This window comes from Strix aluco, chromosome 3, assembly GCF_031877795.1.
Source record: "Strix aluco isolate bStrAlu1 chromosome 3, bStrAlu1.hap1, whole genome shotgun sequence".
Lineage (NCBI taxonomy): Eukaryota > Metazoa > Chordata > Aves > Strigiformes > Strigidae > Strix > Strix aluco.
In genome coordinates this window covers 34,227,284-34,248,850 of record NC_133933.1, presented here as the reverse complement: position 1 = coordinate 34,248,850, position 21,567 = coordinate 34,227,284, and the positions used below count along the sequence as shown (strand labels likewise).

Genomic DNA, 21,567 nt, shown 5'->3' with positions numbered 1-21,567 from the left:
ATCACATCCTGAGATCTGATTCTATGTTGCTATTAGGTACCATATAACTTCCCAACTCTATTTGTAAGCCGCTATGCTTCTTCCATAAACTTTTCTGAAAAGCCAGTGTCCCAAGTAAATGGCATATCTTAATGTGTTGTGGAGTTTAGTTTTTCAGGGCTTTGGGAAGAAGTGTGCTAAGGCTTCTATCTCTTTTGAGTGTCTGCATCCTGAATTTTAGAGATACTTTTCAGAACAGCTGGGGGGGAACTCATTACTTTTTTTTCCTTCCAGTCATAAAATGAGAGGTATATAAGCCAAATAGAAAATAGATTAATAAATAAATGAATTAAAAATATGAGTGCTTTATGAAACTTTTGAATCAGTTGGAAATGAGAGTAAATTCTGGGTAAATGCAACAGTCTTCTGAAAATGCCACTGTGGATTTACATTTCTGATAGCTGAAGAGACAACAAGCTGCAACTGGACTCTATTAGAATGTTCTTGTGTGTGACAAAGAAAATTTGTTGCTAAAATTTCAGGCTGTTGCATAATAATGTAATTTTTGCATAGTAATCTGCAGAATTTGTGCTTCTGCTGGGTTAACTATTGGAAATGTTCTAGTGCTGTAGCACTCCAGAACTCTTTTAGTGCCTGAGACTTGCAGACAGAATTTCAGATTGAGAAAATGCATGTTGTAGTGCGGTGAGGTGCAGCGTGTGCAGATGGGAAGATAAAGAAGAAGAAATTAAATTCTCCTGAAAAATCTGAATGATGAAGTATCCATTTCTTAGGCATTAGAATCAAATGATGGAGAAGACAAAATACTTGGAAGACATCTGTACATAAGCCATCATGAAGAACATTACTAGTTGTAGCTTCTTGTTTGTTCCAAGTATGAATTTCAAAATGGCTGATGTGGCTAGGAGTGTTTTGTCTTCCTTTGAGAAAGCGCTTTTTTTTTTTTTCAAGGGGACCTAATTATTTCTTTCATGTGATGTGACACAACGTAGAGTCTATGTGCAATGTTCTCTTCTCATTTTCCTAACTATCTGTATTTCAGTATACTTTGGACCAGGTTTCCATACCTCATACCCATAGGTTGTCAGTATGCATATAACAAACCGTTTGAATGTTGGTTTCCAGTTCTCTTTTAGAAGCATACATACAATAATAAAATGCTGCTCCTCATAAATCTCATCTAACTTAAAAGAAGGAAAAAAAAAAAAAAAACACCAAAAACCCAAACCAAAGTACAGGCCATTTTTAATTTTTCCACATACCTGTTTTACAAAGTCAGTATCTTGGGAATATTCCTAACTGAAACAATTTTGGAGCTGTTGATCCTATTTGGTTGTGCATGTAAGGTGGTCTAGTTGGTGATGCTAGAAGTTAAGTAGCACCAGGAGAACTTGGGATCAACTTTTGGAGTAATTTTTTCCCACTGCTAGGATTTGACTACATCTGTGTTATTAAATAGCTTTGTCTTCCAACTTTAAGGTCTGGACCACCTTAAATCTGTTAGTCTGAGGGAATAGCCTAGTTGCATCTAAATCTTGATTCCTACTTGAAAATAGCTTATGAAAGAGGGCATCTTAATTTTTATCACTGAACTGGGCATATGAGCACTTCCTTTGGAACAGGATGTGATGGATTCAGTTACAGCACTTTTTTTACTCCAACTGTGATAACTAAGACAATGGCTTAATGAGAAGTGGTTATTAACTTATAAAGTGAAGGTTATTTAGAGCTGTGTTTTAATTGTTTCCCATTCATGCATGGGACAACTCAAAACAAAGATATGAAGATGATTGTAAGCTGACCCTGGACCGTGCAATCAGAGAACGTAGCAATCAGTGCACGCATGTCATAGAATATTGGAGAAGCAAAATGTGTGCTGTTTGCTTCTGGTTAATGATGCTTGGGTTGCAGACAGGAAATGAAGAATTGTGGTCCTTTCCTTTTCATTTACTACTACTTTGGTTTAAGAGAAATTACTAAGTTCTTATGGTTTTGATTTGTCATCTGTAAAACTGGGACTGTTTTCAGGTACCTATATCTCATGAGTGTGAAGTTTAAAGTTTCTGCAGTGGTTGTGCATGTGTGGCTGTGGCAGGGGATGTTATTGCCATTCTGATTTCACAATATCCTAGCAAAACCAGAACTGTTACTGTAAGAAAATATCTCCCAGAAGTTCTGTCACCTACAGGTCAAAGTAGTCTCAGTAAGTACACCAAAACCGAAAGTCACTGCTTTGTATCTCTTCACTACCAGCTATGCATTTTCTGCCACTGAAAGTTTGGAAGAAGTTAAGAGTACTTTTAATGTTTTACAAAGGGACCTCAGAGTTTTTGAGAATGCACTACTCTAATGTGCAGATTTCCTAGACTCTTAGGAGCAGGATCTAGGGAATCAAAAAGTGGTAGCTAGAAATTGAGGTTCAGTGACTAGTTTGCTCTTAGGTGCAGGATGCATAACTGGAAAAATACCGTGTGTTCTTGTATACAACAGCTAGTTGGTATGTCTTTTCAGGTTGCCTAATACACAAAAAAACAAGTCTAAACCTGTTTAAAAGGTTGTCTTCAATTACTGGTAACTTAAAAAAAAAATTGAATTACTTTGGATTTTACTTTTCATCCTCAAAACCTTCAACTCTTTACAAGCCCTCAACTGAAATGATCTCCTGTCCTAAAGAAGACTGAATTAGAGTCAATTTAGCATTTTTCATTGCTAATGATACTGAGGCACAAATCACAGAACATCGTATAACTGGATCCTGTGTCTTTCGTGATGGGCAAAGTCATAGACATGTTACTTTAGACTAGTAGCATATTCTAATAATGTCTAGCCCTAATTACATTTATACTGTAAACCACTCAAATTTCTCTATCTTTCTGTATTCAGATGACTAACAGAAATGAAAATAGAACTCGAATGAGTACAGAAACCTGTTAAGCGGATCACCTCAAATTAATTTCTTATGTACATGTAGAATTATTTGTATTTCTAAATGTATAGGGAAGAATATTGAAACACTAACTTCATGATTCAGCTAAAACCTCTCAATATTTACATCTATTTTAAAACAGAAAATTATATTGTTGAATGTAGATTTTAAAACTTGTATCAGAACTGTGTGTGTTCCAGGTGTGGCATATAAACTTGAGAAGTTTGCTATAGTAGAAAACCAGCAAGCTGAGATTTGATAAGCTTCCACATCATCTCTGAACTCTGATCTCTTTCTGTTGGGACATGATGCTAACCCCCTTTCAGAATTGCAGCTAGCCCTGATCTGCTGAAAACATTATATCCTTGCTTGTGCGAGTCAGAAAGCAAGAGTCTTCTGCCTGGCACTGAAATGTACCTGAATATGGAGCAGTCTGAATGTTGCAATTAAAACACCCTTGTATAACCTTTTTTAACCTGCATATCAAATGCTTTTTTAAAAAAAATAATAATTCTTAGAATGTGGGCTGTCTAGAGTTCTTTGTTTTGTTTTAAATAATCTAAGCTAACAATTTTAAGAGGAAATAGTTCTGGCTTTGTGAGTGAAGAGCATTCCAGTCAGCACAGAATCACCCGTGCTATTACTTTTTTAGACTGCGTTTTCTTCTTCACACTCTCAATTGCCTGTGTTTTTTAAAGGGTAAAAATAGAGTGGTTGTCTGAAACTTTTCCCCTAATGGAGCTTCATATTTTGTCTTCCTTGAACTGTTCGTAGTTTTAACAATCATACGAAAACCTAATTATTATTCTAAGTCTATTGAACTATCTACCATAGTTACTGAAAAGTTCCGATCTCTACTAGGTTCTCTTTTTAATTAAGATGAGCTCAATATTGAAGTGGTTTATGAGTAAACTTTGATAGGTCTTTGCTCCAGTTGAGTAAACTTAGAAGCACGTATTTGCGGAATTGTCTTTGGATGCAAGAATGACTTTTGAACCTTAGGTGGTACACGCTAAATCTTTGTGTGGCTGAGACTTGCATCCTCAGTTATACCTTGCTCTGAGATGAGTTTGCAGGCTGGGAATGGCATTAGCTGTCCATGTATCCTTCTTTTCCATGGGAGGGAAGTTGCTTGGGCCAGAGTTAGTGGTGATGACTTGCCAGGCATAGCTTCTTCCTCATCTTTTGGATTTGGATTGCCTCTGCTCCTCGCATCAGCCTAGCCAGCCACATGCAGTAGGCCTCACTACAAGACTTGTACTTCAGCTTTCTTGCCAAGCTTTGAGTGTTCCAGAAGATGAAGCTTGGCCATAGCTGATCTAAGGTGTTTCAGTTGTCTGATTTCTGATCAGAGCAACTTCTGCTGGTGTGAGGAAAAGTCCAAAACTTGATGCCTTTATCTAGGTTATTTAGAAGAACAACTGTCTTTTGCTGTTCTTAAAATACAAATTCTTACAGAAAGGGACATCCAATAATAAAGATTGTTCTTCATATTTAAAAATTCTGGATTCTTGTAGTATGAGTAATAATTTCCTAAAGCAGGCACACATAAGACATGAATAAGCCTGTCTAAACATTTGGTTGATCCATCTGGTACCTCATCTCTTAACTCCCAGTCCTGCAAAGCATAGATAAAACTTCTATTGAACTTCTGTCCTTAATTAACTTAGTGGGGCATCAGCCATTGATTTCAGTGGAGCAGGCCTTGATTCTGTATTGGTCTTCACCTTGTAAAGTAAAGGCATACGTACGCAAATGGCGGGAGGCAGACATAAGTGCTGCAAAATCAGAGACGGTTTTAATTCCCTTCTTGCTCAGTGATGTACCAGCTTGCAGTTGTAAAAGTTTATGCAAATAGAGAACTCTATTCTCCTTACCTTACAAACTTTAGCAAAACCAAACCTGAGGCAGTACAGTTGTTTTTTTGGACTAAATGCTTTTATAATTAGAATACATAAAGGTATCGGGTTTTAAAATAGTATTTTTAGGTGTTTTTAAGTAATGAAATTTTAAATATTATTTCTTATTTTATTACTTTATGATTTCCCAAGCTTGCTAAAACTTGTTTTGGTTAAGCTTTAGATTCTTTATAAAATATTTTGCAAGGGAGATAGAGGTCAGTCTTTAAAGTGAATGATGGCATAGTCTGCGATCAGATTACACATTTGCAATGAATATATTCATATATGTAGTAGTTAAAAGCTCTAACTTTGTAAGTAACTTGTAAACTTTGTAAGTCAGTGACAGTAATGCAATGATTATTTACAAATCTTCCACTAGAGAATACCTAAGAAAACTTCATGTTCCAAGCAATTTTTATTAATTTGTTGCACTACAGAAATTTTTTTTATACATTTACAAATAATTTAAATACTATATTTTTGTAATGTTTTAAAGAAGCCTTTTGAAGGAATTTCCAGACCTTGAATAAAAGTAAGGGTTACGTTATAAGGCCACAAATCAAAACATCCATCAGGGAAACTGGGAAAAGTGCTCCTTCATTTGTGCTTTTCCCTCCTACCTGCTGAGATCTTATTGGTTTAAAAAAATATGTATATGGTGAGAGTACTCAACTGCTATTTCCATGTACATGCACTATTCTTGTTTATGCCATTCTACTGGTTCATTCTGATTTCTCACTTTTTATATTATGCTAATTGCTTTACTAGTGATGATCATATACTGTCAATAATGATGGTGCTTCTGAAATGTTTCTTGGTTTTGAGAATGAGAGAAATGTTGGTGTTCTCGTTCACTTGTAAAAATTGTTATTGAGAACTTAATTTTTTAGTGATGACAAGTTAGTGCAGCTAATTTGTTGTTTAGTCCTGTCAACATTTCAACCTCCAATGTGCAAACATTTTGCTTGTGCCATGTATATGTTTCAATACGGCCAAATGCCGGGTGCTGCACTTGAGCCACAACAACCCCCAGCAGCGCTACAGGCTTGGGGAGGAGTGGCTGGAGAGCTGCCAGTCAGAGAGGGACCTGGGGGTGTTGATTGACAGCGGGCTGAACACAAGCCAGCAGTATGCCCAGGTGGCCAAGAAGGCCAATGGTATCCTGGCCTACATCAGAAATAGCGTGGCCAGCAGAGACAAGGAAGTGATCTTACCCCTGTACTCGGCACTGGTGAGGCCGCACCTCGATTACTGTGTTCAGTTTTGGGCCCCTCACTACAAAAAGGACATTGAATTACTCGAGCGTGTCCAGAGAAGGGCAACAAAGCTGGTGAAGGGTCTGGAGCACATGTCTTTATGAGGAACGGCTGAGGGAACTGGGGTTGTTTAGTCTGAAGAAGAGGAGGCTGAGGGGAGACCTCATCGCCCTCTACAACTACCTGAAAGGAGGTTGCAGAGAGCTGGGGATGAGTCTCTTTAACCAAGTAACAAGCGATAGGACAAGAGGGAATGGCCTCAAGTTGCACCAGGGAAGGTTTAGACTGGATATTAGGAAGTATTTCTTTACAGAAAGGGTTGTTAGGCTTTGGAATGGGCTGCCCAGGGCGGTGGTGGAGTCCCCATCCCTGGAGGTGTTCAAGAGTCAGGTTAACATAGCGCTGAGGGATATGGTGTAGTTGGGAACTGTCAGTGTTAGGTTAACGGTTGGACCAGATGATCTTCAAGGTCCTTTCCAACCTAGATGATTCTGTGATTATGTAGTAGTAAAAGCACTAAATATATGTTTTAATGCAAATTTTGCTAAGCTTAGTGCAGAGCAGATTTTTAAGAAGGCACCAACTTACTACAAAACCCCTTACTAGGGTTTTTTTACGAATTAATTTGTATGCTTTTGTCTTAAATATAACTTGCTGTTGTATGTAATGAGTGGTGCTGAAATTGGTTTCACTTATCAAAGATGTGAATGACACAATGGATGCTTACGTATTCTGCCTGTCAAATCCATAAACGCTGGTACTGAACAAACTTCTGTTTTCTCACGTTTCCTGGTTTTCTGTCAGCTTTCAGTCTTCCATGGGTCATTCAATAAACACTACCCTGCGTGACTTTTTCGAGTTGCCATATGTCAATCAAACTAAAGTGCATGGTTTTTAGTAAGCAGAGAAAATAAGCTTGCTTTATTTGAGTTTGCCTGTGTCTTCTGCAGGACAGTGCCTTGTGTTTTGTTTCATTTTTAGCTTATTTGTGCTTTCAGCTATGCAGTGGAAGAGTTTGGGGATGCAGGGGGGTGAGTGCCTGATGAAAGCAAAGGAGGAGCCAAATAGAAGAGGAGAGAACTGAACAGCATGATTTTAAAGTATTCTTTAATCATATTCAAATGAACTGATCTGCTTTAAAAAAAAAGGGGGGGGGGGGGGGGGGCGTGTCTTGATGAAAGTCAAATTACCTAAAAGCTTTTTCCGGTAAGCATTTCAGGAGCTGGTGTCACATTAAATAAAAAAATTTCTTTCCTCTTAATTGTATCATGACTAACTCTGTTGGTATGGGATTTAAAAACTGCTGAATGTCATTGTTTGGCATATACATTTTTTTTTCCTAATGCAGGAATGGATGTGTCATTGTATTAAATATATTCTCAGTGCATTGCTGATATGAGTCACTTGAGGTAGCAGTTGCTAATTGTGTTTGTACACTAACTTTGAGAAAGCCAGTGAGTGTGAGAAGTTGCTTATATTAAAAATCCAGGATACAATAAAATATGTATCAACTGTATAAATGTTTCCTTTCTGCAAAATGCCCTTAAATGAATTTGCATTTTTCTTGTAGTTTTTAATAATGTTGCAAGTACCACGTTCCTTGTTAGAAATGGGTAGGAGGAACACCAACTTGTCTTCAGTGGAGCTAGAAGTGTGTATGCTTACATAGACTTTTACCAAGCTCCTCACATCTGGGGGCTCCCCTTGTTCTGAGTTGGAACTTTATACCCAGGAGCTGCTGTTCTGCACCCATCTGCTGCAGGGGGATGGATGGTCCCTGACTTCAGACTAAACAGAATTCCCAGAAATCTGGACTCACCTGGGGTTCATAACTTCTGTCTTGTTCTTCTATAAATGTATTATTCCTTTTCCCTCTGTCAGTGTAATCTTTTTTTTTTCTCCTCTTCAGCAATTTTCAGGAAAATCCCCAACTGAATTTGTTGACTGTCAGTCATGTGATCTATGAAACTCTACTCCTGATGGTCCTTGCTTTTATCCTTCTGTAGTATTGCAGGGTATCCCCTATATTTGTAGAGCTTTCAGCCCCAAAATACAGTTTTGGACTGAAATAGAAATATAGGCTTTCCACCTAGCAGTTTGGGTGATCACCTTTGCTACTTACTGGAAAAAGAAAATGTCCCACTGAAATCTCCAGGAGTTATGTGACTAAGGGGCAACAATCTGAATTGCAATTATAATCAACCGCATAACAATATGTGTTGGAGAAAACTGGTACCTGCTCTGGAAAGAGGATATATGTCATCTTCTGCTAGCTTGCTCATGTCAAAGAAGTTAGCTTTAGAAATCAGTCATAGTAGCAATGGGTTTGAATTTGTGTAACAAGCTTAGCAGTATTACTGCTTCTGTTAGGACACAAGCACAAGTAAATGTAAGATGAATTCCAGCAACTTGTAAGTAACTTGAATCATTTACATGATCAAGTGTGCATTTTTGTTTTCTTTTTTTAATGTCAGAGCTTGACAGACTGTTTTTGTTTTATCACTTTCTTTGAAAATATAAATCCTATTCTCTCTCTTGGGATATTTCAGTAATAATAATATACTCTTAAAATAAACAGAATTTGGATTTTTGAAAACAAGAAATGAGTTAGAGTTAAGTACATAGGATAACAATATATCCTATAACAATATAACATTTGAAGAAACCACAAACAGTCTTCAAAAGAGATTCCTGAAGTTAGGTCATTTTATCAAACATCAGAGGGACAAGCTTGTTTTCTTAGAATCTAACTAAAAGGGATTTTCCAGAGGATGCTAGAGATTAAAACCACCCGCCTAAACTTTCCAGCATTTCCACCTGACATGTAAGGTGCATTTTTAATTTTTTTTCTAATTCTGCATGTGAAAAGGTACTTATCATTAGACTATTTGTGTTACATTAGTCCTGCTGTACTTAAGGGCTTGTCCTGAATACATTTTGCTTTTGTGATTTCACAAGCATTTGAAAGGCAGCTGATAGTATGTAGGCCACAGCAGTAGTAGAGAATGTTTTTCTCCCTTTTTTTAAGTTCTAAAATGTTTCCATGGATTGAATCTCTGTAAAATAATATCGTTTTGAACTTTGCTTAGGATGTGTTGTCCCACCTAATTTTTCATTCAGTTAATGTCATTCAGGCTGCACAGTTATACCACTTTTTAAAGAAAAAAAGGGTTTTTTTCAAAAGGTATGTTGGCTAGTCTAACATGCCAATATTAAAATTCATGGACGCAGAAGTTAATGGTAGGTACCAACAAAATGATGGTTTATGAGGTGTTAGAAGTGTTTCAGGATTTACTTGAAGACAGAAAAAATTAAATTGCATTTACTTCATTGGAGGTTGATTTTTGGATTCAAAGGACAAGTGAGGTATAACTTGATCAAAAACCAAAATAGAGCTGTCTGACCTGCAGCTCAGCCTTATTTAGGATGAATGTTGATCTTGTTATAATACTGTAATGCTGAGCCTCAGTCAAGAACTTGCAGGTTGCTGCCCAGACTTGAGAACTCTTGCCTTCCCCACTGCTTTGTGACCAGCATCATTAGGTCATGTCTGCACTACGTTTGTAGGCTCTGCAGAGTACGAATAATTCTTGTTCAGCTGCGTTGGAAGGTGCCTTGCTTGGCTCTTGGGCATTGTAAAGTAATAATGATGCACGAACTGGCCATGTCAATGTCTACTAACGTTTGTAAATGTAAAATAATAAGTATTTAAGAATTGCTGTGTGTTGCAGTAGAATTTTAAGCTGTTTGAATTTGTCTTTGAGAGATATGCAATCATGCCATATTTTCTGAAATTATGATTTTATTGGGGACCAGGAAAAGGTTACCAAACGCATTATAGTTATTTGTATTGCTTTGGGGGGGGGGGGGGGGGCGGGGCTGTGGTGCTTTAGGTTGCCAAAGGTAAAAGAGCTTAGAGTTGTAATTTACTTCATGTAAAAGCTGGGTTGTTCTAGTCTAGCACTAGTAATCTAGTGTTTAGTGTGTTTGGTCAGGCAAAGTTAGTCAGTGTACTGGTCCACCATCAATGCTCATGCAGATTGACTAAATACAGCCTCCAGGCTTTATGTGAATAGTGGTTCTTTGACTTGATAAATTTGTCATGCTGATGACAAGTGTATTTTTATAGGGTCTGTACTGGGATACTGCTAGAAATAACTGAGTTGAGAGGCTGTTTAAAATACAGCCTTCCTTTTCTGTACACCAACAGATTTTTGAAACTGAAAAATGGCTTTCAATTGCAGTTGTAGTAGCACCCTCTCACGGAACAGACAGTTTTTTAGTAATGTTAATTATTTCCAGTGAGTGTTCAAAGCTCTTGAAACTGAGCGAAACAACAAGCCTGGCTATCTATTTCGTATCATATAAAAAGAAAAGACGGCTGAAGTATTGGGATATAATAATAGGACAGAACTATCGTATGCATATAGACAGGTGTTCCTAAACACTGTTCCTTAGGGTTAAACATTCTGTGCTGTATTTAATGAAAGCACGTGAAATGAAGTTATAGTGACTTTTAGCATAGGTTTGGAGAATGGTGGTTTTAAAATATGCAATATAATACTCTTTTTCTGGCAATTTTAACAAATTTGCCCCAGACTAATTTGAGTGGTAATCATGACTAAAAATCAAAATAGCATCCCTTGATTTTCTTCCAGATTCATGAATGTAAGTTACATTTGGAATAATTGGGATCCTCTTTATAAAAATATTAGAAAAATTGTAATGTTTTGATTTCATTTATTAGTCAACTACAATTATTTACTGTGGTAGTTTCAATTAGTCAGGTAATTTAATTTTATTTATCTTATTCCCTGGCTCACTTGATAATTCTTTAGAAAACAAATACTAAAATATGGTTACAGTGCCTGATATTTCTGAGGGCAAGTTAATTTCTATAGTCCTTCCTACAAAAAAAAATCAAGCCAAACAGGTGTCTAAGTACTTCCTGATGCTATCTGTGAAGTCAGGTGGCTTTGTTTTCTGGAGAGTGATGATAAAACAGTTCACAGATTTGCCCTGGACATTCTGCAGTTTGTGACAAGTCCCTTATTTCTGCTGGCCTTAGTTTCCATAGATTGGGGGTATCAATCCTTTTTATTGCTTGGAGATCATCATACAAAATGAAGTCTTCTGCTCCAGATCTACTGTTCCAGCAGTAGTATTTTAATGGTAGTCACTTATGAGTAACCTTTTAATAAAACCCTAGTAATTTATTTAGGTGGTAAATTCAAGATGATGTTTAAGAATCGTACCAAAGGACATGCTCCTACTTGTTGGGCATAGCTGTCGGGGCACCTTGTGTGCTTGACTCCCTGTAAGCTCCTGGTATGAATGGTTCAGCTGGCTGAGGGAGCTAGTTTCTCCTAGTTTTGTAAGGGGAGTTGTGGGGGCAGTCGTGGTATTTGTTCCACAGATAAAGACAGTTAATAAATAACAGTTATTCTGATTAAAAAGAAGAGACAATACTTAACAGTTTTAGCAGGGACACCCTTGTGTATAGGGATGTATTCAGAGTTAGTGTTAATATGAAAGTGTTTTATTTAGAAGAGTTTGCAGGGGATCAACTGAATCAATGATCTGCCACACTGGTGTGTGGAGAGGTTGTTGGAGGCTGTGGGACACAAAATTCTGCATAAGCACACTTTGAAAATAGCCTTGTATGTTGGACTTGGGCTTTATTTGTGCAGGTTTATTCTGTTGTGCTTAATGGAAAAGTTGTGAGGGATTCCTGTCTTTACAGACCTGTTGTAGCAAATTAGTATGGAAGTATGTGTGCTTCTAGTAGTGTCTGAATAATCTGATACTACTCTAGGGCATATAAATAGTACATAGAAGTATGTAATATCATCTAACCTCTGATATTTGAGAAGATGAGTGAAATTATTGGAACACTGGAAAATGCACTGCACTGTAAACCTTTCTGAAGCATAACCTGTTAGCAGTAGGAAGTCTTGACAATGGTATTGGGATAACAATGTTTTTAATTAACTACTTTTAGAAACTAAATTCATAACACTTCTTTGTGCTTTGTATCAATGTAAAGAAGAATGTAGAATTTTCTTCATCATAGCAAAAGGAAGCTGTGATACTCAGTGGCTGCATCTTTGGAGGCAGATTTGCTGTCTGGAAAGTTTTCCTAGTGTTTGCAACTTAACAGCATTTACTAGCTGAATGGATCTTGCTTCTGTGAGGTATTGATAGCTTGAGGATTGTTTTAGCCATGCTGTCTTATGCTTATCCTGTTCTGTCCCATCTGCCCATTCACTTTATCTATGCCTTCACATAGGGCTGTGATGTCCATTCCAAGTGGTACAACTCTTATGTCTTGGTAATAAAGAACAACTTGTGCATGTCTTGGTTTTTAATGGTGATTGTTAAGCAGCAATGAAGTTAAAGGATGAAAATTGTCTTGGAAAGACCTGAGAACTTCATGTCTTCCTGGCAAAAGAAATAGTTGAATATTACAGTTTCTCCAAATTGTGTGTGCTTTATCACATGAATTTTACACAAACTATTGCATTCACAAACAAATCTTCAGATAAATGCCAACTTTGCATTTGAAACTGAAGATATATGAGCACTGGTCTTTCTTCCACTGGCAGAGGTATTTCAGAATGCTTAGCTTTTGACTATGATATATTCTTTCCTTGTTTTGAGGGGAGCAGACTGGAAATAAAGCTTCTGCTGAGTCAAGTCTCTTCCAAATGAATGCTTAGAAAGATTAGGCCAGATCTGTGGATTACCTTCTTTGCTACACTCTGTGCTATAAGGCATTGTGGAGACAATGATGAATGTCTCAGTTCTGAATCACGTAACTGCATGTTATTCCTTCTGAAGGAATAACATTTTAAGGAATGAGTCTGAAACCTAGCGAAACAGCAGACTACCCAGCTCTCTGCCACAGAGTCTATATTCTGAGTAGTTGTTTTAGACCGAGACTCTTTTAGAGGTGGCCAAGAACAACTACATTTAATGAACTTAATGTAACTTGTGAAACTATATGCTAATCAACTTCCAAGCACCTTGGAGTCAGTAGCCTTTCCTAAAAGCAGAAGGAGATTCAGTATTCTGCATTTTTTTCTCCTTTTGCCTTTCTCTGTTATAATGAAAAAAAATTGTTAAATTAGTATTTTTATCTTAATTTTTAATTTGTGGTTCATCATGGAAAATCTAGCCCAGTATTTGGCAGCTGTTCTTGGCAAAGAAGAGAAAATGTGAGTGTTGCTTCTGAACAATTTTATTCTGGTTCTTGTACTCTGTTTCATAAATGCATCCTTGCATGAGCGTGTGTGTGAGTTGGAAGCCTCTAGCTCTAGTACATTACCCAGCTGATGGCAGGAGGAGGAGGGAATATATAAAACATCCTCACTAAGAGAAGCTACCTCTTCAGAAAGTCAGAATAACAGAAACATAAGACTTCTTTTTAGGGTGTGTGGGTTTTGTTTAGATTTTTTTATTCAGAAAAGAAGCCATTGTGTTGTAGTAGCAACACATTAGTAAGCAGAAACTGACATTTGATCCGCAAAGCGTGCAAGTAAGCTTTGTGGTTGTGAGGCCAAGACTGTGTGCAAATGCCAGTACTTATGCATATACATGGCTTTTTGCATGCAAACTTTATATAGCAGGGGTAATATTAGCAAAATTTGCACTTTCTGTTTGTAAGTAACTTTGTTATGTGTTGCATCATGAAAATCATCACATTACCATTACCTGAAATGAGGGGGCTGTGAAGTACATTGCCGTAAGTTTTACGATTGTTTCAGTTGTTAACCACTACTTCATGAACTACCAATATTAGTCGATTGGGATTGATGCTGTTGGCATGTTAAATTTAACTGTGAAATCTTTAGAAGATTTGAATGGCTTAGAAGGTGAAACAAAGTAGTGGATGAAGTGTTTGGTGTCTTGGCTTGGATCCAGCTTGATGTCCTAAATTAATGCATCACGAAACCACAACAGATCAACCCAGATTTACATGAGTGACGTAGAGCCCTGAAGCTAAGCCAACATAGTGATTGAATTAGCTCCTGCATTTAGAGAGGCTTCTCCCTCCAGGTCAGACTTCTAAGCACTGATGGGCTTGTGTATAACTAGCAGTTATAGGTTGAAGTATGCCTACATTGTGGAGGAAAAGAAATCTTAGAGCTTCAGAACTTTTATCTTTGACAAGTGTGACTGATTTTCTTTTAGCAGGAAAGAGAAGGGGGAAACACTATCAACAATAATGGAAAAACTGGAAGAATTTCCATTAGTGGTGCTTCAGTCAAGGACCTGCCAATCTTCCCAGAAATATCTGTTCAAAATCTGAAACATTTGTTGCTGCGGGGCTGATATGTACCTTATGTATTGCCCACCCTCATACAATACCTGGCTTGTTCTTTTAGTAAATAACTGTACTGTAGCGTGATGCTCATAAGTAGGGCAATTTTGCAAACATTTGTGTGTGCAGGTGCAAGAGTACAGCATCTGCAATTTTTTTCTCTACCTTTATTTTTAAAATATTGTCTTATTTTTAATAAACATATTATAGGTGAATAAATGTCAGATTAAAGATACGACATAGTAATGCTTCTGTTCGTCCACTACTTTTGAGTAATGATTATGTGTTTAATATAGTTTGGTTTTTACTGTATTTTTTTAATAACTATATCTCTGCATCATGAATGTGAAGAGTGTCTTATTTTGTTGATTTATATCATGACAAAGATGTTGCAAAGAGATACTGGAGTACTTTTAAAAATAATGTTCTACAGTTTGTTTTTAACTGGTACCCTCATAAGATTTTGATAAATTCCAGCAACTACTTTATTAATGTTAGTATTGTTTGCAGTTCTTATTTATGTACACTTCAATATTTCAGTAACCTGATATCCACTTTTGTTTCTCAGCATGATGTATCACAGACTTTGCTCAAAGCAACACTGGACAGTGTGGTTGAAGAGTGTGTCAGCTTTGTAGGAGTTGATATTAACATCTGCTCAGAAATACTATTAAGGTGAGTCAAACATTTTCCTATTCCAGTAATTACATGGCTCTGGATCACAGAGTCTCTGTTTAGTCTGCCATCTGACTCAAGCTCAGCTGGAGCAAATGGCTCTTGTGTTAAACTTCCAATTACATGAAAGTGACATATTAAGACACTATTTCACTGGATCATTAAGAGTCAGTTTTTAAGGGTATGTGTGATTCTCCAGAGTAAAACTATTCTTTGGGGAAAAACAGATATTTAAAAATTTTGAGCCAACACTGCAATTTTAGAAAAACTTTTTATAATTAATTTGTATTTTTACACTGAGAAAGGGATTTCCAAATGTACTTTTTGTCTCTTAGAAGGTATTTTTATAGGTGCTGCTAAGTGGAACAGGTTGTAAAAGTTGGGTGAGGAAAGGCAAAAAGGAAAGATTTAAGGGGAAACCGGTGAAAAGTCTATCCCTTTTTACTGACTTTTTTAAAAGTAATTATGCCATATTTACTTGGAAAATGTTCTTTATTTCTTTCTCTTGGTTAGAAATTAAAGCTCGTTCTCTCTTGAGTGTGTAGCATTCAGAATCATTTAGCTGAAAAGCTTCTCAGAAGAGCAGAAGTGTTGCTGTCATCCTCTGTAGTAGGAGGGGAAGGAAAAGAATGTCCATAATCTTGGTAGTGACAATTATATTAGGTATCAAAGTTAGGAAAAATGTATTCTTGCTAGCTCTATCTTTATTTAAAAAATAACCCCTTATAATAATTTCTTGAAAACATCTTTCCATATTTTAAAAGAGGCTCTATTTCTATTCTTGTTTCTCCATTTTCTCTTCCATATTCTTTTTCTGTGTATACAATCTTTGGTCTGACTCCTGATTTACCTTTTGTCTTACCTTCTTTCGGATTTAGATCAGCTATTAGTAAGAACACAAGCAGTACCTATTGGTAAATGAGGCTGGCCAGCTTTCCTTCCATGAATAAAAGCCTACTTGAGTAAGTGCAGTGGGTGAGCACTGTCAGCCTTCTGCAGGGTGCAACTATATTGTGCATTTCAGCATAGGGCACCAGACTGAGGTGCTACTGTGTCTCCACAAAACTGTGAATGTGGAGTGACACTGTCCGGTCATGGTTACAGGTGGTAACCATGTTGGCTAAGTACTTTGGTCTAATTAACCTGGCTTATGATGCATGTCCTGCATCAAGTTCTGGATCTAACTTGATCCTCAGCAGTTCAATTCAGCTGTTCTGTGTAGATGCAGTCTTAAGTTTCCCTCACGTGTGCAGTGTATGAAATTGTCATCCTAGCTAGGGTATACCATGAGTAGGGCTTTCTGCTCGTGCTTTCTGATGCATCAAATAAACTTCTTGACAGATATTGCACATGGAAGGATTGACAGTGCTACAGTACTTGCATTACTGCTGAGTACCATGCTTGAAAGACTTGAGATCATCAGTGGAAAATTCTGTAAACTCTGTGTCATGTTCCTTTGTCAGTGTAAATAAGCTGGATTTCATAATGTTTCTAAGAAATTTTTGGAGAAAATTCCATTTCTAATGGTTAATATTTTGTCTGTAGTTAAAGATGTGTCTCTGCAATTCAATTCTGAGATTTCACCACCTTTGGATTATTTTTTTTTTTAACTTTTGAGGGTGAGAGTAAAGGAAGGATTTTTTTAGGGTTTTTTTCCCTGATTATTGACTATTCTTGCCAGGTTTGCTGGTGGTGTTTTTCTAGAATCAGCCCATGCCATTCCACAAACAGATCACTGTTGCTGTTGACTTAAAGCAATGGCATCAGATATATAGAGTCAGATGGGTGACATTTCCTTCTCTAGTGCCAGGAGTAGCTGCCCACCACAGCTCTTCTCCCTCTTTCTATGATTAACATACTTCGTACACAGAAAGTTGTACTCACATGTACATACAGAAAATGTGCAGCAAACCCACTGCTTCCTGAAGAAACTTGGCTAACTGCAGTTGCACTTCACAGGTAAGTTCTTTGCCAGAACTGAGTTGCCCTCAGAACAGCTCATGCAGCCTGTTCCCAGCTGCTCCTTTATCTCAAGAGCCAGCTGAGAGAAAATGAACAAGCTGTGTGGATCTGTTAAACTGTCAGGAAGGCAAGAAACTCACAGCCACTCTCCTTCTGCATAGCAGGCATCAGCCCTTCATGTTGGGGCAAGGTGTTGCGGTACCATTGGAAGAGAATAGCTGAAAAGGGGCTGTTTTCACAGGAACAATTTATCTGTCCTGAACCCTCCTCCCACATCGTTTCCTGAAGAGGGCGGCTGGGGGCAGGCCATAAGACATGACAAATTGAATTGGCATTACAGAAATAGCCAACAGATCATAAATTACACATCCCTGGCTTACTAGTTAGGTATGTGCAGAACCGTATTGCTGTACTAAGTTTTGTTGACTTGAGTGGATTCCTTCCACAGAGCAAAGAGAAGGGATCCTTTTTCAGATATGCCTTTGGTCTGGGAGTCTATTTGCAAATTTCTTAGCTGTTTTTAAGTTTTGTAAACCAGATTTTCTATGGTAATGTGTATCCTTGTAATGGATAGCGCTTGTATTAATGACTGTTCAGTGCTAATAAGTGTATTCTGTAAACTTTTCTTGTAGACACATTGCAGGACTGAATGCTAACAGGGCTAAAAATATAATTGAATGGCGAGAGAAGAATGGACCATTTATAAACCGTGAACAGCTCAAGGAAGTTAAAGGTCTGGGTCCCAAATCCTTCCAACAGTGTGCTGGCTTCATCAGATTCAATCAAGAATATATAAAGACTTTCTGCGGGTAATAGAGATGTTAGCAATCTTCACTAAATTATCCAAAATAATATGAGAAGTCTTTTTCCCCTTTTCTGTTCTGTATTCAGACTTGAGGAATCCTAGACCCTTGCACTCTGAAAGACAATATCTTCACAAGTAAACTTCTTGAAGTCAATGGTTGAAGATAGTTCTTTCTCTGAATAATCATGGCTTGTTAGCCTGGTACTCTAAGTCAAGGTTTCAATAAGTGTTTAAGTTTAATTACAAGTTCTGCCACTGAATTGGTAGAAGAAATTTGGCATGTGGTCATGTCATGATCTGAGATGTTAAAACCTCAGTCTTGTGTTTCAGGCATAATTTAGAGATTTGTAAATTCGTTTTAATGTGGTAAAGATTACTCTCCAGAACATGATGGTAGTAAAGTAGAGTGGATTTTCAGAGAGTTTAAATTCCATTACCTGGAGAGAGAAAGTTGAATAGCTTCTGAGGCTAAACTCTGTGCTGTACTCCTCTGCCTAGCAAGTGTGATGTGACTGCCTTCTGTCTCAAATATAGGAGGCCCTTTCCCAAGTCCAGTTTGTCAACAATGAGTCATCCTTTTCTGTGTCATCTCATTCCCTGTTTCTGTACCAAGCCTTCCCCTTTTGAAACCATTCACTGTGCTCCTCTTGACTTGAAATCCTTCCTCTCCACAACTGAAAGTGCCCTTTCTAGGGTAATGTCTCTTCTGCCTTTCCCATTTTTCCTTCCAACATAAAGAACTAAGAAAGGGCACAGTGGTAACACCATCCCCACCCCTTTGCCACTGGCTCTTCTCAGAAAATATTTTCCTGGGAAGCACATGCTATTTTTTTGCCAAACCAATGCTCAGAAGCAATACTGTATTCCCAGTTGCTGCTGGCCAAGCAGCACACGCGTAACTTCCAGGCAGGAGGTAGGCACGTTAAGACTGGCTTACTGCCTGGGTGGAAGGTATACAGATTGGTTGCCCATCTGGCAGGGAGACACATGCTGCAGGCCAAATGGTGCACACTGTAAGCACCAGAAGACCAAAGAAATTGCTTTCAAGGCTGTAGATGATCGATAGGTCTTACATTGTACAGATCTGTTCTAGTGAATGCTGCAATACAACAGAGGAAGAAAAGGCTAACGCCTTTTTTTTTCCTTGCTGGAGCATGCTTCTGATGTTAGTCAGATTCCATAAAACTTGAGAACACTGTATAACCTGAGAAATCTGCTATAATTTTTGAGTTTGAGGCCAAAATAAAGTTCTAACACCGTCACCTCCACAACATTTCTTGTGGGCCCAGGTGGCAGAACCAAACATTTTTGAAATGGACTTGAGAAGGTTTCATTTTTGTCCTCTCTAATCATGTTGATGGTTGTAGTGTGCTGCATGAATTAATTTTTTTGCTTTGTACTTGGAAGTTAACAAATAGTGGTTATTTTAAAAATTGATACAAAAAGAGAAAGTTATGCGTGCATTTCTGCCAACGATCAATGCCTAGGTAGAGCCCAAAGTGTGAGTGCTAGTTCCGAGACTTCCACTGTGTTCTCTTTTGTCCTGCAAAAGCAGGAACCACTTGTGATTTAGGAAACAAAAACAAAAAAAGAGGCAAGAAGGGAACCTTTGCCAGTAGGAGTCATTTGATGCCTTTATATTGCATGCATGTACATCCTGAAATAGTGATAGATTTGACCTTTAGCTTTCTTCCGTTCTAAGCAAATCTTGGTCTGAGTTCTTTTGATTTGAAATTTTTCATATTTTGACCTGGCCCATGTTTGAGCAGAATTCTTCAGAAATATAAGGATAGGAAGTCAATAAAAGTGATTTAAGGAGTTCTGATGTTTAAGCATTCACACACTTTCCTTGTTCTGTAGATATGCTTGAGATGCAATTTGCTTACCTAAAGATGGTATGAATAGGAAATTTTGATTATACATTTTTCAAATTTAAAATTATTCAGACTATTAATCAACAGTCAAGTATGAAAGTATCCTCTCAAGATCTTTATCAAGTAGGTAAATGCAATTGTCCCTGTTTTACAGACAGGAGATGCTATCCAGATTGCAAATGATACAACAGGTTGTGTAGTGGTTTCTTTATAATCTTGGCATCATAAAGAAATTTTTACGAAGCCCAGAATCCCTTCCCAATGTTTGTTTCTATTTTAAATTTATTTATGCATACACTGACATGTTTATTTTTATGCTATAATTGTGTTGTTAAGATTCATCCACCATGACCTTTTAGGGGGTTGATGCTTTTTTTAAAAAAAGAATGAACATTATATACAAGTCTGATTGTATTTTTCATGTGTGGGCACCGGGCTAGGATCTTGTTCATTAAGAATGACATGTCCTTTTTTTATTTCTGACAGTAATAAGAAAACCGAACTTGGAAGTCATGAACTTTTGACTAAAGCAGGTGCACAGGGTAAAAAGAAGAGCAAACCAACACCATGTGCCTCACGACAGCCCAATCCTTTGGACCAAACTTGTATTCATCCAGAGTCTTACAACATTGCAATGACGTAAGCAGTGGGAAAGCTTTTGAACCATTGACACTGTCAATTTTCAAAATGAAAGTACTGATTTTTCTGACAACAGCCTGCTCAACCTTTTGAGATAGGAATACTTATATTAATTTGATGCTTTGTCCCCTTTCTTCAAGAAAAGGGTATGCTTCAGAAGTTCTTTATAATTGAAGGGTTTCAGTTGGTGTATTTTGCCTCTTGCATACATGCAAGTTTTTAGTTTTATTCTTTGGAGGTGGTTTTCATGTTGATTTTCAGTGGGGAAATCAATGAATTTTCAAAACTTCGCCAGACTTTCCTTCCATGACCCTGTCATCTTTATATCACCACTTAGACCCTCACTGAGGCCACTTCTCTCAATTTCCTTCTATTTGCCAACTCTCTTTATGCCACACATCACTTTCAGTTTGGATTTTCAGTTCACAAAGTGTGGAGACAAACCATTTGTTCTAAATGTCAAAAAACTGATTTTTTTGTTCTTCTACCTTGCCTCCATATATTATGTAAAAGGCCACAACTAAAAAATAATTTTATTTATTCTTAAAAATAATCTAATTGAAATGCCATACAAATTTTGTTAGTGGTATTTTAATATCTCTGTATCACTAAGAACTGCTTTTACATTGTTGCTTATATTCAGCATGTGCCAAACAAACTTCCTACTTAGTGAATTTTGACCACCAGAATTTGTTTATTTGTGTGTTTGACCATGCACACAAGTGAACAGACATATGTGAGCATGGTTCTTATTATGAGCCTTTAAAATTAAATTCTGATATTGCGAGATCTAATTAAGATGTATAGATTAAGTGTCCAAACACATGAACACCATGGTGGTTTTACTAAGTGACCTTTGGCTAAAAGAAGAGAACGGTTTTTCTATGGGTGCCTCTGGTTAGGGGATACTGCAGCTGCTCAATGCTAGTATAAGCTGTGATCTTTTCTATCATCAGCCCTGGCTGAAATTAGACTCTGCTTGTCCTCTTGAGAAAACATTATCTCCTACCATAAACCAGCATATATTTATTTTTTTAAGTGATTTGCAGTGAACAGGTTCTTTTCTTAAAATGTGCTGGGGTTAATTTCAACAGTAGCTAGATACTTTAGGATTTTTATGACCTCTATTGAGAATATTATTCCTGGAGAAAGAGTCATGCTTCCTGTTTTATGAACAAAACCATCTTTAAGTCTCAGAGAGAGATT

The 21,567-nt window shown here is 37.3% G+C and overlaps 1 protein-coding gene across 1 annotated transcript in view; it reads left to right on the top strand.

The window, feature by feature from the left end:
* Positions 1 to 21,567, top strand: part of SRBD1 (S1 RNA binding domain 1) — a 133,969-nt gene that overhangs the window by 96,310 nt on the left and 16,092 nt on the right. The window contains exons 19-21 of the mRNA XM_074818059.1: positions 14,975 to 15,081; positions 17,676 to 17,852; positions 20,209 to 20,361. Of these exons, the coding sequence (XP_074674160.1) occupies positions 14,975 to 15,081; positions 17,676 to 17,852; positions 20,209 to 20,361 (437 nt within the window). The remainder of the gene's footprint in view (positions 1 to 14,974; positions 15,082 to 17,675; positions 17,853 to 20,208; positions 20,362 to 21,567) is intronic.